The 19,387-nt window shown below is 43.0% G+C and overlaps 1 protein-coding gene and 1 long non-coding RNA gene across 3 annotated transcripts in view; one reads left to right on the forward strand and one right to left on the reverse strand.

Moving 5' to 3' along the window:
• LOC112547007 (uncharacterized) overlaps positions 1-19,387 on the reverse strand; it is a 251,419-nt gene that overhangs the window by 230,263 nt on the left and 1,769 nt on the right. The window lies entirely within an intron of this gene.
• The window catches only part of BEAN1 (brain expressed associated with NEDD4 1), a 116,506-nt gene that overhangs the window by 15,553 nt on the left and 81,566 nt on the right, over positions 1-19,387 (forward strand). For both annotated transcript variants that reach the window (XM_006130539.4, XM_006130540.4), the window contains one exon: positions 7,257-7,391. In XM_006130539.4, the coding sequence (XP_006130601.1) occupies positions 7,257-7,391 (135 nt within the window). The remainder of the gene's footprint in view (positions 1-7,256; positions 7,392-19,387) is intronic.

Consider the following 19,387-nt stretch of genomic DNA (forward strand, 5'->3'; position numbering starts at 1 on the left):
TTTAAAGTTTTGTATTTTAAAATTAAGAGCCTTGTGACTTCGGGAGACAAATGATATTAAGTGCATGGGGAAAAAAATTAAGGATGTAAAAGGTTAACCATTTAACTGGTTACCCGGTAAGCATTAGGCTTACTGAAATGCTTATCTAGTAACTCGTTTCACAGCCAACTGCAGCAGGCTGGAGCAGCTCTGGCTAAGTCCAGCCTACTATGGGAGTGGTAGGCAGGGCCATAAGTGTGTCGACCGGCAGGACCCTACCTGTCGCGCTTATTCAGCGTAGAGCTTCATGTAGGAGTGGTCTGTGATATACCAGCCCCAGCCCGGTCCCAGAGTGGCATTGTGGTGTCCCAACCCCAGCCACACATTGCAGGCAGGTTGATCTCTGGCCCTGGCTGACCCCGAACCTTACTGGTCAGAGTTGGCCCAGGTGTTTAACGAAAATTTTAAGTTGTTTAACCAATGAACTTTTTAAACTCCCCCCCATCCCTAATTACAATGAAAACTCAACATCTCTAAGAACCAACAAGATTGAGCCATTGTATGCTCATAATTTATATGCTTATAAATCATTTTGAAACAATTACCCTTTGATGCCCAACTGTCACCAGATTGCTGGCATAACTCTTCAGCTGAGTTCTCCCAGCATAAATGAGAACAGAATTTAACCCTTTGCCCATATTTTATCCTCAAACAGTGCCTTCACCTTGTCCCCAAAAGGTGAAATTACACGTAAAAGGATAAAAAGGATAAAATCCTCTTGTGTAAATTACATTGTCATGGGATAAGAGGGAATGTCCTTTCATGGATTGAGAACTGGTTAAAAGACAGGAAACAAAGGTTGGGAATAAATGGTAAATTTTCAGAATGGAGAGGGGTAACTAGTGGTGTCCCCCAAGGGTCTGTCCTGGGACCAATCCTGTTGAACTTATTCATAAATAATCTGGAGAAAGGGGTAAGCAGTGAGGTGGTAAAGTTTGCAGATGATACTAAACTGTTTAAGATAGTCAAGACAGAAGCAGACAGAAGAACTTCAAAAAGATCTCACCAAACTGAGTGATTGGGCAACAAAATGGCAAATGAAGTTTAATGTGGATAAGTGTAAAGTAATGCACATTGGAAAAAAATAACCCCAACTATACGTACAATATGATGGGGGCTAATTTGGCCATGACAAATCTGGAAAGAGATCTTGGAGTTATTGTGGGTAGTTCTCTGAAAACTTCCACACACTGTGCAGCGGCGGTCAACAAGGCAAATAGGATGTTAGGAATTATTAAGAAAGGGATAGAAAATAAGACACAGAATATCTTACTGCCCCTGTATAAAACTATGGTACGCCCACATCTTGAATACTGTGTATGGATGTGGTCGTCTCACCTTTAAAAAAAAAAATATTTTGGCCTTGGAAAGGGCTCAGAAAAGGGCAACTAAAATGATTAGGGGTTTGGAACGGGTCCCGTACGAAGAGAGGTTAAAGCGACTGGGACTTTTCAGCTTAGAAAAGAGGAGACTGAGGGGGGAATATGATAGAGGTCTATAAAATCATGAGTGGTGTGGAGAGAGTGAATAAAGAAAAGTTATTTATTAGTTCCCATAATAGAAGAACTAGAGGACCCCAAATGAAGTTAATGGGTAGCAGGTTTAAAACTAATAAAATAATGTTTTTCTTCACACAGCACATAGTCAACCTGTGGAACTTCTTTCCAGAGGCAGCTTTGAAGGACTATAACAGAGTTTAAAGAGAAGCTAGATAATTTCATGGAGGTTAGGTCCATAAAAGGCTATTAGCCAGGGGATAGAAATGGTGTCCCTGGCCTCTGTTTGTCAGAGGCTGGAGAAAGATGGCAGGAGACAAATCACTTGATCATTGTCTTTAGTCCACCCCCTCTGGGGCACCTGGCCCTGGCTACTGTTGGCAGACAGGCTACTGGGCTAGATGAACCTTTGGTCTGACCCAGTACGGCCATTCTTATGATATATTGCAACAGAAGAGGCCCTTTGAGTATGTAGGCTGCCTCTACTGTTTGGATACTATGTAGATGGATTGTACACAGGGGGTCTCAGCAGTGAGTTTCCCCTCCCCCCTATGAGCAAGGCTTACTGCTGCTGCCAGCCACCATGGACAGGGGCTGCTGCTGTTCACGGCCAGCCCGGGCCACCGCGGACAGGGGCTGCTGCCAGAGCAGCCTCTGTTTGCAACGGCCAGGGATGGCCACAGACAGGGGCTGCTGGACCCGGTGGAAGCCAGGACTGAACAAACCTGCCTCGGTCCCAGCTTGTGCCAGTCTGAGACCACTACAGCTCTGCATTTTAAATGTAGTATGAGCTGCCCAGCTCTTACTACATTTAAAATGCAAAGCCGGAGTGGTCCTGTCTCTGTTCTGGCTCACTCTGGTCCAGGACCTACCCCCACTGCATCTCTTCAGTTTAAATGTAGGAGGACAACTTGTATTGACTACACAGTTAATCGACTACCCATACCTATCTCTTAATATTCTTATACACTAGGAAATTTCAAAACAACTCCTCTCAAAATAACCATTTCAAATTAGCGTGTCCACACTACAGGGAAGCCTCGAAGCTAGTCTGAGGCAGGCTCCCTTAATGTGGACGGACTATCTTAACTTAGTCCCCAATGCTTCCTGGGCTCTAACTACTTGAATGACTCTGGGAAGTAGTAGTTTTGAAATGGCAGCAGAGGAATGTCCACACTATGCCTATTTCAAAATAAGCGCTATTCCTCGTGGAAAGCAAGAGTTATTTCGAAATAACCAGCCCGTTATTCTGAGACACTAGTCTTGGTAGTGTGGACACTAAGCTTGTTATTTCAAAATAACTCCCTATTGCAGACCAGGGCTAAGGTGTCATCAGCCTCCACTGCTTCTCAGGGTAAGGAAACTTCTTTTTGCTCATGTTTGCTATGCCTTATAGCTCTCAACCATAAGTGCTCTCTTCCCAGTTATACCACAGGGCAGTTTTTAATAGCATCTTTCATACAAACTGTATTCCAAACAACTAATACCTGAGAGAGAATGACATTTACAACTTTTCTTCCTTACCAATACAGTGGATTTTTTTTCAGATGGCATTTGCAATGAAACAGAGCATTCTTGTAGTGTGGCAAGGCAAGATCACAGTTCCTAATTATGGAACAGCTGAGGCCAATGCCTTTGCATCAACGGCTGTAAAACTGTATGGAGTTATGGAAAGGAACTTAGTGCTGAATAACTGGAAGGGGACCAGTGAGAGGGGCAAGTGTAGCATGCTTAAAAATTAGGACATCTAAAAATTAAAGCCTGAAATAAATGAGGAGCCAATGGACTTACACAGTGAGAATAAGTAAGTGTGTGGGGTATGCTATTTTAACATTAAAAAACAAAAAACAAAAAAAGTAAATCATTATCATTTCCCCTGTTCAGAATCGGTGCTATTTATAAATACACTTGTGGGTTCTGACACTTTCTACTGGAGCATCTGTGTGGAGAATTGAAAATCATGAACAATTACTCAACTGCATTGTTTTCCTACTATGAAAGCCGATAAGTTTTTCTGAACTTACATCTGTATGAAGTTGGTGGCCCTGATCCCTTTTCTACCCTAGCTAAAATGACTTCTGGAAGTTACAGTAGCCTGCCAGCACTTAAGTAGAGTGAAAGCTGTTATCCAGCACTCTGTTGACCAGCATTGCCCCGTTTCTCACAATACCACAGGGTCTTCAGGCATGCATGCCTGAATCCCGCTTCTCCAGCCTGCCATTGCAGGGCTTCTGACACCTAGCACTGCTGGCTGACATCAGAAGGTGCCTCCTTCCCCTTCAACCTGCCTTGAGCTGCCAGGAGCCAGATTTACCAGCAGGAAGTGGGGGCAGAGCAATGAGGTTTGTTATCCAGTATGTACAATTAACCTATGAGTGCCGGATAAAGCTTTCACTGTATTTCATCTCCTGCAAAAAAGTTCTTTAAAAAAAAGTCTTTAGATTGCAGTGATTTCTCTTCTATTTGGGAAATGCCCTTGTTTCCACAGTTCATGTTTCGAGCACCTGCCATGAGTACTGTAGCTATTCAGGTTCCAAGATGTGCTAGAAGTACAAAAAGTTATCTGATTATTGCCTTGTAAATTGCTGCCAGGTTACCCGTGTATGGTCTAATGCATACAGTAAAAGGGTGCTTTCAATGCCGGTGCTATTTATAAATGCATTTGTGGATTCTGACACTTTCCACTGGAGCAGCTGTGTGGAGAATTGGAAATCATGAACAATTACTCAACTGCATGGTTTTCCTGCTATGAAAGCTGATACAAAGGATCTGAATTAAGAATATTGGAGAGCAAACAAAAGCCTTATTTTGTCGAGTGCCTTTGTTTGGCTGGATGCCAGTAAGCACACTGGTTTCCTGTTCTTCTGCTTCTAGGATCTGATATTTTTCAAATCGAAGCCTGACTTATTTGGCATGTTGTTAAAGCTAGTGTTATAAAGTGACTTGAATTAAGCGTTTGGGTACAGGATAGGCATTAGAAGTAAATTCTGTGGGTTTTTTTTTTTTAATTCCTACTGCTCTTCATTACTAAACATCAGAATCCTAATATTTAATACTTTTAGCAGTGAGATATCATGGATAGCAGTTAAGTGGTAAATTAGGTACCTCTTTTCCCAGTGTTTTTGCCAAAGTGTGAGTATTACTTACACTCTTCAGAAATTCTCCTGCTAGTCAATGAAAATAAGTCCCGCTTCAGTAGTACAGCTGATCAAATTATACACAATCCTGACAAATATCACTCTTTTCTCTGTTCCTGAATTGCGTGGAAACTTGTCCTGATTTCTGTGAATCTATTTGTGCTCCACCAGTTTTGAACCAAGAATCTGGATAGATTATAAAATCAAAACATTCTCTTCAGCACCATTAGCAGGGTGTGACTAGTTATCTACATCACTTAGTATTGGTTCTGAATGTGTAACATTTCAGGAACAGGAAAATAACTTGAACCTGGGTACAAACATTGATTGTGCACACAAAAAGGAATAGGAAGAGCACCTGCCCCCCAAACAGTGGTGTGAGCTAGTGTCTATTCGAAAGCTTGTTTGTGAGAATCCAGTTAAAAAAAAAAACCACTCTGAGGGGATAAACATGCATTTGTTGCTTCTGCAGTAGTCATTCAGCTGTAGTTATACAGCACAATATTCAGACTAGGGATGTATGACCATCTTCAGGAACAATAGATGCTAACCCAAACTTTTACCCCATTTCTTCATCTCAAGTCCACACAAATGGTTCAGAATTGTTAGGGGTCTGTTATTAACCCAACTCCTGCTTCTTCATAGTGACAGGAAACAAAGACCTTGTCCATATCTACAACCAAAGGGCAACCTAGCTGCTTCACACAAGACTGTGAAAAGTGTTGCATACTGTGGAACAAATACATCAAACTAACTCCCACTATAGATGCAGCTAGGTCAAAAGAAGCATTCTTCCCTTGTCCTAGCTAGCACCTCTCAAAGGGTAGACCAACTACCTCAACCAAAAAAAAAAAATCCTTTCATTGCTGTGCCATTTGTAGTGCGGAATCTTAGGGTACGTCTAGACTACATGCCTCTGGCGACAGAGGCATGTAGATTAGGCTACCAGACATAGGAAAATGAAACAGATTTAAATAATCGCCGCTTCATTTAAATTTACATGGCTGCCGCGCTGAGCCGACAAACAGCTGATCAGCTGTTTGTCGGCTCAGCGCGGCAGCCATGTAAATTTAAATGAAGCGGCGATTATTTAAATCTCTGTTTCATTTTCCTATGTCTGGTAGCCTAATCTGCATGCCTCTGGCGACAGAGGCATGTAGTCTAGACGTACCCATAGAATACTAGACCTGGAAGGGACCTTGAGAGGTCATCAAGTCCAGTCCCCTGCCCTCACAGCAGGACCAAGCACCGTCTAGACGTCTATCTAACCTGCTCTTAAATATCTCCAGAGAGGGAGATTCTACAACCTCCCTTCCCCCCGGCAATTTATTCCAGTATTTAACCACCTTGACAGTTAGGAAGTTTTTCCTACTGTCCAACCTAAATCTCCCTTGCTGCAGTTTAAGCCCATTGCTTCTTGTCCTATCTTTAGATAGGAGAACAATTTTTCTCCCTCCTCGACACCTTTTTAGATACTCAAGAACTGCTATCGTCCTCTCTCAATCTTCTCTTTTCCAAACTAAGCAAGACCAGTTCTTTCAGTCTTCCCTCATAACTCATGTTCTCTAGATCTTTAATCATTTTTGTTGCTCTTCTCCAATTTGTCCACATCTTTCTTGAGATGTGGTGCCCAGAACTGGACACAATACTCCAATTGAGGCCTAATCAGCACAGAGTAGAGCGGAAGAATGACTTCTTGTGTCTTGCTCACACTCCTGTTAATGCATACCAGAATCATGTTTGGGTAGACATGCCCAAAGTTATTCTTGGCCCCCCCACTGAGATGGTGTGATGAGGAGTTCGCCAAGATCAAAAGTTGTGTCATGGGATAACTATTTAACCTTTCCCCTACATATGCAGAGGTGGGATGGTTAGCTACTATCTTCCTCCTCAGGGATCAGAGATGGTCCTGGGGCGGAGTGAATGGATTCTTCTTCATTCTCCCCCATTACACATATGGTAGCGGAAAAACATCTCAGCCTTGCATTTGATCATTGTAAGTCAGATCCTGCTCTGTCCTAACAAGCTCTGAAGCCAAATGACGCTCTTAGCATTTATCCAAATGCACATTTTTCTGATGTTTAGGGTGTTCAGCCCACACAGTGAGATTCAGTCCCCATCCTCACTCTCTTCAACTGGAAATGAGTTATGATAAGTTCCCTTCCACAGCTCTCTCAGTGGAAGTTAAGATAGTTTTAAGTGTATCCTCTTTTCTGTCATCCTTTTTTATACGGACTGGAACAGATACTGCAGGTAATTTTTTGAACACCCATCCCATTTTCAGAATTGGCTTAATGCCTATACTCTTGAAAATTTTACCATCTAATGTATTTTGCACATTTTCCCTGTGTGCAGTGCTACATAGATCTACAGCACTGTATAAATGATTAACGATATACCAAGCTTTTGTCTGAGTCGGAGGCTGTCTTATGCTATCTGACAAAGAACAGACAAATCTGTTTTCACTCAGAGAGCTTTTAAAGACAGCTAAGAGGAAGACAGAGTTTCAGAAGATCTGTGGCATTGTGCAGCAAGCATTTCCTACTTCAGTAACAAAGTCATCCATTGTTTCTCTTCCTTTCAGATGAACAAAGCATTCTGCCCTGTAAAAAAGAAGAACTACAGTGTGGCAACGGACTCTGCCTCCTGAACTGGCTGCGCTGTCACTACAAGAAGGACTGTGGCAGAGACTACATGTCAATCAAACTAACATGCTCAAGTGAGTTACCCTTCAGTTTTCTCTCTCATGGGAGGATAATGTCTTTGAGTGTAAAATCCACCTTCCTATTGCATCATTCTCCACTGACTACATAGGGCACTTCCCATTAGATTTGTTCTGAGTTTGAGGATGTATGAATATGGGTGTTTGGTAGGCTTATATATGTCTGACTCGCTTGTTTATATTGCAGGTAGATTTCAAGCAGGAGTAGCAGCAAAGAGTAGTAGCGGAATGAATAATTTAGCTCATAACGTTTAGCTAATGTATTGTGATAGGTTCTGCAACAAAATGCCAACAAAATGCCATGTTTTAAAAGGGGGAGTGTAATCCAAAAAGCCGAGAATACTTAAGCTAGGCATCAGTGTCGGAATCTATTAAACATAGGCAGCTGTGGAAAAAAAAACAACTTCCACCAATATCGAGGCATGATTGCAGGCTAGATACTTTGCATTAACATTTCTAACTGCAGAGACACAAACCAACCAGCAGTGCGTTAAAACAGTGTTGTAAGGAATAGAAAGAATTACTGTAAAAAGCAAAGACAACAAATGTATTCAAATAATTGATTTCTATAGACAGTGTGCCTAAGAAAGTTGTTCTGTCAGTGTATTTGCAGCATGGCTTAGTTTTGTTTATAAACTGATAATGTAAATTTTTATGACAAAGTTGCCATTTCAGTGATAACTATTTATTAGTATATGGGTGATGAACAGCTTCAGCCTAGCCTATTCCCTTTGGGTTCTGTTCTCTCATTGCTAAATTAGGATTTCAAAACTGTAGGGCTGTGTCTAGACTGGCAAGTTTTTCCGCAAAAGCACATGCTTTTGCGGAAAAACTTGCCAGCTGTCTACACTGGCCGCTTGATTTTGCGCAAAAACACTGTCTACTCTCTGAAATCAGTGCTTCTTGCGCAAATACTATGCTGCTCCCGTTTGGGCAAAAGCCCTTTTCCGGAAATGCTTTTGCGCAAAAGGGCCAGTGTAGACAGCTGAAAACTGTTTTGCGCAAAAAAGCCCCAATGGCGAAAATGGCGATCAGGGCTTTCCTGCACAAAACCGCATCTAGATTGGCAAGGACGCTTTTCCACAAAAAGTGCTTTTGCGGAAAAGCGTCCGTGCCAATCTAGATGCTCTTTTCCACAAATGCTTTTAACGGAAAAACTTTTCCGTTAAAAGCATTTGCGGAAAATCATGCCAGTCTAGACGCAGCCTAGGAGTTTGAACTTCAGTTTAATGTTTGTATTTGGTTGCCATAAACTTGCCAGAAGAGTTGTCAGAACCCTATTCCACAAATGAGACTGAGTGCACTATTGTCCTTAATTACAAGCCAGCAGGGTCTCTTGAACTTGTTTTTCCTCAGTTAACAAAACTTCATGCACAAAGGCGTATAGCCACAAATTTGAGAACGACTAGGAGCCAGACTTATACTGGGTACCATGAACTGCAGTGCCCTAAGGATGTTAAGGACTAGTTGACTATCCGATAAGCATTTGCTTATCGGATAGTCTAGTCAATTAGTCACTTCCCTCCCCTTGCTGTCTCTATCAGGCAGCAAAGGGGCTGTGGGGAGGAGATGGATACGTCAAAGCGGCAGTGCTGCACGAAGCCCGGGGTACAGGCTCTGTGCAGCGCTGCCACTTTGAAACGCCATGGCACAAGGAGCAGCATGACACAGCTGATCCTGGGATCCGTGCACCATTTTTGTGGAACCTAGAGTCATCTGGGCAGTCCCCAGGTGATCCCAGGCTCTGTGCAGCACTCCCACTTTGAATGTCACACAGAGCCTGGGATCAGCTGAGGAGTCCCCAGCTGATCCCGGCTCCACACAGCATTTGAAAGCGGCAGCGCTGCAGGGAGCCTGGGAATCAATGGGGCACTCTGAGTCCCCTGCTGACCACAGGCTCCATGCAGGCACTTCTGCTTTAAATGCACAGGAGCCCCTGCTGGGGACTCGTCTACATTTCAAAGCTGGCACGTTGCGTGCAGCCCACGGCCAGCTGACTCTGGAATTACCCGCATGGAGCCCGGAATCAGTGGGACTTCCCACTGGCCCAGGTTGCACACGGAGTTCCAACTTTGAAATGCAGAAGAACCCCCGTTGAGGCTCTTGTACATTTCAAAGGAGGAATGCGGAAGTGCCTATCGAGTAGTCAATGGAAATTCCATCGACTCCTCGACTAGTACACTAATCGATATTTAACATTCTTACAATGCACACAAAGTAGAGTTGAAAGCATTCATACAGCATACACTATAGTAAAATAGTCCCTAATCCAATGGCTGTTAGACTTAGTGAGTTTTTGGTGAGGTCCACAGAGTAGAAAAAAAGTGTGTGTTTATAATTGAGAATTTCATAAAGGCCAGAACTACCATATTGTGTAGAAGGATGAAACCTGTAAAGCTAGTGGAGCTGAGATGCTCTAGTAAAATGATGCAGCAGTGATCAAGTGTAATTTGGAAAGACTCACTGCCCAAATATCCCTACCATCTATCCCACAAATCAGTGCAAACGCTGGAGGAGACTCCTTGACAAATCTTGGACCTGTAAGAAAAGCTTTACAGTAGATACCGTTTAAAAGAGTGTGGGACAGGGGGAGAAGAACAGAGAGAGGAAGATCTATACAATACTCACATCTTAAAGAGGTAAAGGTTTCACATTGCCTTTTTGTTTTGTTTTTTTCAAATATATATGTACACACATACACCCTTTATCCTGGAATAGGAATAGAAATTTTAAAAAAGCTCAGATGCTTGACAAGGGGCAATTTGAATCCTTTTAATTAAAACTTTTCTGCAAAATGAAGTACATCTTGAAATAACATGCAATTTTTGAAATACTTCATAAAAAGCAGAATTAATCTGACTATGTAAGCCTCAATATCCAATACCAAGCAATGTGGGGTGCTTCTCCAATATATAGGATTTTTTAAATTTGTTTGCAAAGCCATCAGTTCGATACTAAAATACACCCTATAAAACATGCTGATCAACGAAAGAATTACATTTTAGCACTTTTTCTGTAACAAGCTCACAAGGGAACAAACACCCCATAAAACAGACATGTATAAATAGGTCACAGAAGTGTGTGATAAAGGCTTATACAAAGCAAAATTTGCCTAGAGGAAGAAGTTGCTGTATTTCCATAGGAAAAGACTGATATTGAAAAGACTTGGATTTGTTTTTTCTGGAAAAGAGAAGCTTGAGAGGGGACATGGTAACAGCTTTCAAGTACCTAAAATGGTGTTACAAGGAGGAGAGAGAAAAGTATTCTCCTTAATCTCCTCCTAAAACAAGCAATGGGCTTAAATTGCAGCAAAGGAAATTTAGTCTGGAAATTAGAAGAAACTTCCTAACTGTCAGGGTGGTTAAACTCTGGAATAAATTGCCTAAGAAGACTGGAATCTCCATCCTTGGAGATATTTAAGAGCAGGTTAGCCAAACATCTGTCAAGGATGATTCTAGATGGTGCTTGGTCCTGTCTTGAGGGCAGGGGATTGGACTCAACTTCTCCATGTCCCTTCCAGTTGTAGTATTCTGTATGCTGTTCGCCTTGAATGGAGGGTGTCACACAGTAAAAAAGATGTCCATACTAAGAGTTGTGGGCCATACACAGGCCACCAGAGCATTTCATAAGACCCCAACGCCTGTGAATTCATTAGCGCTGTGTTCTCTTTATTATTCCTGTCACCACCCGTTTTCTGCAATTCTGAGACATTTTATGCCCTGGATCCTTTGTTTGTTTTTAACTAGATAGGTTGTTACTATGTACAGTGCTAACACACATGAAGCAAGCTAAATTATAAATCAATACAGGTGCCTAAATCTTATTTTAATAAGTAGAAACACGAGGTTGTGCTTAGGTTTATGTGGCCCTTCTGTGTCCTAAGGTTGGGCACCACTACAATAGGGTACTACAGGTTGAACTTCCCTGGTCCAGCACCCTCAGGACCTGAGTGGTCCCCAAGGAGGGATTTTGCCAGACAAGGGCATGTCATTTATGGTCGCCCTGACACCGGCCCTTCAGCCCAGCTCTGCTCCTGGCCAGGCCTCCCGATTGGCTCCCCACCTACCACCAGCCCCTGCCACAGCAGCCATTCTCCTGCCACTAGGGCTTTCAGCTCTGCCACAGGAAACCACTGCCCCACCGCCACTGCTCCCAGCCCTGCTGCAGGAGTATCAGACCCGCCAGCCTGTGGGACTGCGGCCAGGACTCCCGCTCCTGCTGCAGACCACTGCTCAGCTACCAGGGTTCCCAACTCTGCCAGCCCTAGCAGGGCAGCAGGCTCCTGACCCTACCAGCCCTGCTACAGCAGCACACAGTCCTACCACTGAGGCTCCTGGCCCCACTGCAGCCAGCTGGCATTCCAGCCACCCTGCCACCGGCTCCCCTGGGGCTCCTGCCTCTGGCCTTCCACCAGGTGTCTCTGGTCCAGCAACATCCGTTGTCCTACTGGACCATGGATGTTGCCAGACCTGGGAATCCCAGATGAGAGGTTCGACCTGTAGCATCTGTTGTTTCCCCAATAGTCTCAAAAGCAAAGCCAAAGAGTTTCAAGCAAGGCAGTTGCCACATCCGGCATCTGCCAGTGTGTGATGGTGTTGCTAATAACAAGAATTGTTGGAAAACCAGCACTCCAGCTAGAGAGGAAGCCTGTATGAACTTCAGCTAGCATGCTACCTATGCCCACCTAACACCACCCCAAACAGTATTGCCAGAGAATCTCAGTGACTTAGGAAGGGAGAAGTGGCTGTTGTTCAACCACTGACAGATTTTCAGACGTGACCACCACCCATAACAGGGCCCCTCCCTCCCAGCATTCCTGCCGTGACCACGGTACTGCGTTCAAAGTTTAAAGCACAGCTGTGCTTTAAACTTTGAAGTGGAGACAAAGCCTATAGAAATGGCTCACAATAAAAAGGTGCTGCTCAGTTTCCTTCTCCACCTCATTTACAAAATTTTCTCCTCACTGCCCTGCTTTTCAACAACACCTCTTCTTCTCAGGTTTCTCCGGGGTATTTTCGGCAGTGGTGCTAAAAAAAAAAAAAAAGGCAACCTAATTCTGATTAAACTAAAGTCTGACCCAAGGAAGTCTTTTTGGGGAAAAAACTAGATGAATATTCAGTCCAGACTTCTTTGCCTAACCTAGTTTCACATGCACACCCTTTCCATACACAGCAGTGCCGGTTTACATTAGCCGTTCCATCCCTTCCATGGGTGCATCTGCTCACGTTCTGCATAAACCCTTATATCATTCAGTGGCATTTTAGTCAGTAATTTATAGAGAGCTCCAGTTCTCTAATCTATAATTCAACACATATCGCTCAAATACCAGGCACAGCTTGAGGCTGCATCACATATGCTGGGTTGCCCCAACATCAAATATAATCATACATTGCTCTGTGACAGCATAGTCTGTCTTATTTTTGTCCCCACTTTTAGTTTTTGGGGCTAAGGAGACATGCTTTGCGCAGCAAAGAAGGATCTGATGTTTTCCCTTTCCTGGCTTCAATACAGTGGCAACAAGGTTTTAATTCAGGGAGTCACAAATCAAATACAGCACTCAAAAAAAACCTAATGAGAGTCTCAAAAGTAGTGAAAAATACCATCACTAATAATAGAAAGCAACTCCATGCACATCAGCATGCTCAAAACAGGAAGAAAATTGGATTGTGCGCTTAAGGGCGCTTGAAATGACACTGGCTTGAGTGTTGCATTCCTCGTTTTACTAAGGTAACGTCTACATTTACCAGGGATTGATGTTGCTGTGATCCATGCAGCACTAGACTCAAATTGACCCCAAATTGACCTCTGGTCCACTCCAGCACCCCATAAGAACAAGAAGATTAAGGTAAATCGATGAGAGCATTTCCCATCAATATTGCATGGAGCAGACATCAGTTATCCTAAACTATGCTGACTCCAGCTACCTTATTTACAAAGCTGGAGTAGTGTAACTTACATCATTTTAGCATGGTAGGGTAGACAAGGTCTTACAGACACATTCAGTCACAGCCTCAATGAGGACTCCACATTCACAGGCATATGGGCAGTCAGTCATGAGGTACACACCTGATTTACAAGGGAGTGTCTAGAATTGGTGTGTGCAGCATTAGAGGCCAGGTAAAAGTTTGTCCAAAAGGGAGGAAATGACCTTTTTTCTGCTATGACTGATACAGGTTAAACCTCTGAAATCTAGGACTCAGTGGTCCAGCAACAAACGTGGTCCAGCTGGACCAGAAAGCTTCAGCTGACCAGGTTCAGGGGTTGGACTAGTGGTGGAGCCGGCACAGTGGGAAGCACAGCCTTGAATGGGGCCAGTGGTGGGGAGTCCAGCCCTATCCAGGAATGCAATTCCTCCTGGGCCAAAGGCAGCAGGGCCAGTGCCTGGGAGCTCTGCCCTACCTGGGCCGGAGGTAGTGGGGCTGGCAGGGGCCAGCACAGTTGGAAATGGAGAAGCCATTCTGGTGACTGGCCGAGCAGCCCAGACTAGCACCCCAGTGGTGAGGAGCACTGCTCTGGCACTGGCCAGGAGCACAACGCCAGTAGGTTTAGGGGCAGCAGCCCAGCAACTGGGAGCAGGACCAACATCCAGGAGAGGAGCCTTAACCTCTCCTGCTCCCGCAAAACTTCATAGTTCGGGTCCCGAGGGTGCCAGACTAGGGAGATCCCACCTGTAAAATGCTTTAATTATGATTTCCTTTTAGCTAGGGTCAGATCTTGCAGGATGTTAAGCAAAGCAACTCCCACAGAAATCAGTAGCCAATTCAAGCACTCAGACTCTGAAACCAGACCCCTAGGTTCCAGCAATCAGGCATTTAAGACAAAATTACCAATGCTCTTTATTAAATCTCAGAATTACTATGGTTTTTAACCTATCGTAGCTTCGCATTAAGAAGGGTGTAGAACAATCTAAATCTTTTAGGGGGAAAAAATTTCAATCCTTGCAGAAGCTTCACATCAATGACAAGTAGACAACAGGAAAAGTGAGTTCCCCAAATAATTTACCATTTTAAACCAGCTGTTAGGAGTTTAAATTAGCCTTAAAATAGTTAAATGCATGCCTCGCTTACTTTGTATGTCCCTGGACTGGGAGTAAATCATGCTGTTTAAAGATGTGGAGTAAAAATGCAATTAAATCTGTCACACAAGACCTTTCCTGGGTATGCTGGCATTTTAGATTATTATAAATATCAATATTTTAATTTGAATTTAAAGAGGGCAAACAGTCGAGTTTTTTTTAAATGAATGGTTAGTACAAGTTGCAATCTTTTGGTATAAAAAGCAGCAGTCTTTAAATAAAAACAACTGGTTATTTCATCTTTATTTCAAACAGGTCAAATAAACATCAGCATTATGTCAGTTAAAGTTTATTTTTAATGAAAGTTTCTGAAAAGAAGTTAGAGAACTAGAGACAGATTCGGATTACAATGATGAAGATCTAGAGTAATAATATTGAGGTCAATGGAGTTACACTTGTTTGAATTCAAAGTAACAGATCGTAATCTGATTCTGGCTATGCAGTTGTAAAATCCGTAATACACTTTTTTGGTTCTGTAATATGCAAAAATGTTAGATGAAGCAAAGTTAGTACTAGAAAAGTCTTACTGCCATTTTCTCCTGGAAGGGAGCAGAGATATGGCTACATGCTAGACAAATAAGGAGAGATTTCATGGTGAGGGTTTTGACCTTCTGCTAGGAGTCTCTCCCTGAAAGGACAAAGACTGCATTAATATCTTCCCATCTGAGCCAAAGTTGCTCTGCAAGGGGTCCTCAGACAGTATAACTGAAAGGGGAGGGGGAAAAAGACTATTAAAAGCTTGACTGATAGTTACATCAAGAAGTGTCTGGGTTCAAATCAAAATAAATCAGAAGTCCATAGAGGATAGATCTCTTCCTTTCAGACTGTGCAATACCAGTAGTCATCAGTTCCATCACAAGTCTGTGCATTTAGGAACACAGTTATTGGTCATATAGTTATTCTTTCTATAGTTTTGATGAACAGACTGGATAGAAGGAAAGAACAACTGTCTTTTTTCTAGTCCCCAAACAAGAGACGGCTGTGGTTCATTTTTTTTGCCATGCAGTATGGCATTCCTTAAGAGAGAAATCTAAGCAGATGCTTTTGAAAGTGAATTTCCTTTGGGATATAATTCTCATCATAGCCACTATGAGTGTGACTGCTGTAAGAAGAGATTGAATTTCAGCCTTTACCAGCTTCAGTGAGTCTATGGGATATCACAAGTGAAGAGTTTCTGCATAAAATAGGTCAAATATATTGAACTTTGTCAGTTTTTACCTGCTTCCCCTCCCCCGTAGTTACAAAAAGAAAAATGGCAACATAATAGGAATGCAAGTCTATTCCCATCTTTGCTTAACATAAATTCCTTTACAATTTAGTTTTTATAATACTTGCTTTTGTGCTTCTAGAATGACATTTCCCCCTCAGCAGAAGACCAGCAAAAGGTTAGCACAGCACTTAACCTCTAGTAGGACTTACTTTAGGTGGGCCTTCAGTGGTACATAGTCTTATGAAGTATGGTGATATTTGCCCTTGTACCTGAGCTAAGTATTCAAACCAAAATCCTTTGGTACAGAAGGTCCAAACACTGTATTGTGGGGAGGTGGGATTTTCTTAACTAGCACAAGGGCTTGCCTGCACTTCTGGGTCTCACAGAGTGGCTACGTCTAGATTGCATCCCTTTTTCCTAAAAGGGATGCAAATTAGACGTATCGCAATTGCTAATGAAGCGGGGATTTAAATCTCCCCTGCTCCATTAGCATAAAAATGGCTGCCGCTTTTTTTCGGCTCGGAGCTTTGCCGGAAAAAAACGCCAGTCTAGACGCGGATCTTTTGGAAAATAAAGCCTTTTCCGAACGATCCCTTATCCCTCTTAAAATAAGGAATCTTTCGGAAAAGGCTTTATTTTCCGAAAGATCCGCGTCTAGACTGACGCTTTTTTCCGGCAAAGCTCCGAGCTGAAAAAAAGCGGCAGCCATGTTTATGCTAATGAAGCGGGGGAGATTTAAATCCCCGCTTCATTAGCAATTGCGATACATCTAATTTGCATCCCTTTTACAGAAAAGGGATGCAATCTAGACGTAGCCAGTATGTTTAGTAGTTATAGCACGGATGGAAAGTAAAAAAAAGGAGCCTCTCTAAAGAACTATACGAGAAAAATTGTTCCAGAGATTTGAATAGTAGACTAGGACTTACTAGATCTGGGTTCGAGTCCCTGCTCTTGAACAGTTTTCCTGTCTGACCTTGGTCACATCATTTAGACTCTGACACGCATTATTCCTCTTTGACAGATGGAGACACTAGCACTTCCCTACCTCACAAGGGTGGTGTGAAAACAGACTTATTGAGAACTGTGAAATACTCTTGTCAGAAGCTTGCTTAGTGGGAAGGCTGGACAAGTGAAAATAACGAGAGGGGTTTTGGGGAAAGTACAGCCAGTGGATCTATGATCATATACATACACCAAATCATTCTTCCAACCCTCCCAAAGAGCATAGAAGGGGACAGATAGCAGAAGGTTGCTCTGGCCATAATGGAATGTTCAGTTCTCTGCTCGCTAAGACGCTCATGTTAAAGGAAGAGCTGTTTATGTTGGCATCCCTATTTCCAAAGGAAGGAAGAATTAAATGTATTCAGCAAACGTCAGCTGAACCCTCTGAGTGTTACTCACAAGAAAACTATTTTATGTGTAATTAATAGGGCATGTCTGTAGCAGGATCAATTAATTGCTTTACCAAGCAGCTGGTGACACTGTCAGAGACCATGCAGAGGTGTCCTATACTTTACTATTGTGGAATTTCTCTCTCTACAGCTACACTGCTGGGGTTTTTTTTCCCCAGAAGACGACATGCAAATGCGAGCGCTATTTGCGTATCTTCTGATTCTTTTTGAGGAAGAGGTTTTGCTGCTATTTGGTCCCGTGTAGACGGGGCCAAACATTGGAAAAAAAACCTCTTTTGTAAGACCCTTTATTCCTCATAAATCGAGGTTTACAGAGTCTTGTGAAAAATGGGTATCTATATGGGGAGGGGGGAGGGGAAAAAGCAGTGTAACCGTAGCCTCAGAGCCCAAAACACTTTTCATAACTACTCACTCCATTGTGTTTTGTTCCACTGTTTCCATTTTGGTTTTGTCCCACTTCTCCACCAGTTTCCCTCAGACACGGCTGTGAGAATGCCAATTAATAAAGCTGGTACCGGAACAATAGCATGGAGTCTACATGACAGAGGTTGTGTAAAACCAGTGCCTATAGTGTCATGCGCTCACTCCTCATTCACTGATATCTCAAATGTTGGAGGCAGTGATTTTTGTTTTTTAAACATATGCCCCAACTGGGCTGGACATGGCTACAACTGAAAAAAAAAAGTGACAATGGAAGGCAGCAGAGTGCACTTTCTACTTTGTGTCTGCATTCAGGACAAGGAATGCAGTACTTAAAATTACCTCTTTCAGGAAACTATCAGGCATTTGACCAGTTGTTTTCATATAATATAGACATACATACATATGTAGAGGGGCTGAGCACCAGCAAGGGACATGGCTTAGCACCTTTAGAGGGAAAAAAAAATAAATCGGCCAAAGCTAGAGTAGAGATGCTAAACTGTCACAGATACCGTATGTTATGGGAGAACGTATCTCTGGGGTTCTCAAGCTTCACTGTTCCATGACCCTCTTTGACCCTGGGTGGGGGAGAAGTGGTCAGAGTCTGAGCCTGAGCCCTACTGCCCCACGTGGAGGTGAATCTCAGGCTTTCCCCTCAGCCCTGTATCCCAGCAAGTCTAATGCAGACCCTGCCAACCCCACTAAAATGGGATCCAACCCACAGTTTGAGAGCCACCAAAATACCACTAGCAACCTAAAGAGGAGGAGAAATGTTTCTCTGCCTCTAAAGAAAATCATCTCCCCCCCCCCCCCCCCCACACACACACCCCCCAGGACATTGCTAAGTCACCCCAACGAAATAGGTCTTAGGACAAAGGCTCCTTAAAGTACTGAGCAGTACTCTCATTTTGAAAATGGACCAGATCATTCCAAATAGCAGGTACTTTTTACAAAGTGTTCACAGACAGCATACATACATACAAAAGCACCTCTCTTCCAGTTATACAAGTTTAATGGTTTGTTAAGTTCAGTAGTCTCCATGCAACTTCCAGGAACAATGCATGAACATTTCCAACAATTAAACTGAATACAAGTTTTTTGCCCAGTGCACTCTCAAGCCATAACCAATGAAGGCAGCGAAAGCATTTTTCTTTAAATGAGTAAACAAAGGAATAGCTTCCCCAGCCCATTAGCTCTGCTGTTTAGCAATCTCACCCTAGGGACACTAGGATTTATCCCAGGTTAACGGGAAATTGTTGTGTACTCTTTGTTAAAGCATAGGCAGCATATCAGTCACTGAAGCAGACCAATGAAAGAGGGAGTGGGAACACAAACCGCCTCCTGCCCAGTGTGTCATTAGTGTCAGACCGAATTGACTGTGAATCCAGACTGTGGTTAAAAAGGGGAGGAAGGAGAAGAGAAAACTGTTTTGCTATTTTTATAAGATCAGAGAAATTGGTGTCCATCAGAGATGGTATCTCTGCCAATAGTTACTACAATGTATTGGTACAGAGGGATCCATTTAGAATAGGAATAAGCTATGGTTCTATAAATACGCAAATAGTGAGAGCCTCAACAATAAGAGAACCAGGAAACATTTAAGACAAATACAAGTATAAGTTCCTAATTGCCATGAGAGAAATTAGGCATAGGAATAGGCTCTTTAAGAAGATTGATGTGGTGGCACCATGCATCTAAAAAACAAGATATATTAGCAGCAATTATGCACTGAACTCTCGCTCTGGATAGCCCAAGTGGTCTTTGAGACCCTTATAATTTGGGGTCAAATCCTCATGTGTACTCAGCTTCTTTCTGCATCACAGGGAAGTGTGGCTGCAGTGCCCAATACCTCAAAAGATTTAGCTTGGTATGCTGT

The sequence above is a fragment of the Pelodiscus sinensis genome, chromosome 12, assembly GCF_049634645.1.
Source record: "Pelodiscus sinensis isolate JC-2024 chromosome 12, ASM4963464v1, whole genome shotgun sequence".
NCBI lineage: Eukaryota > Metazoa > Chordata > Testudines > Trionychidae > Pelodiscus > Pelodiscus sinensis.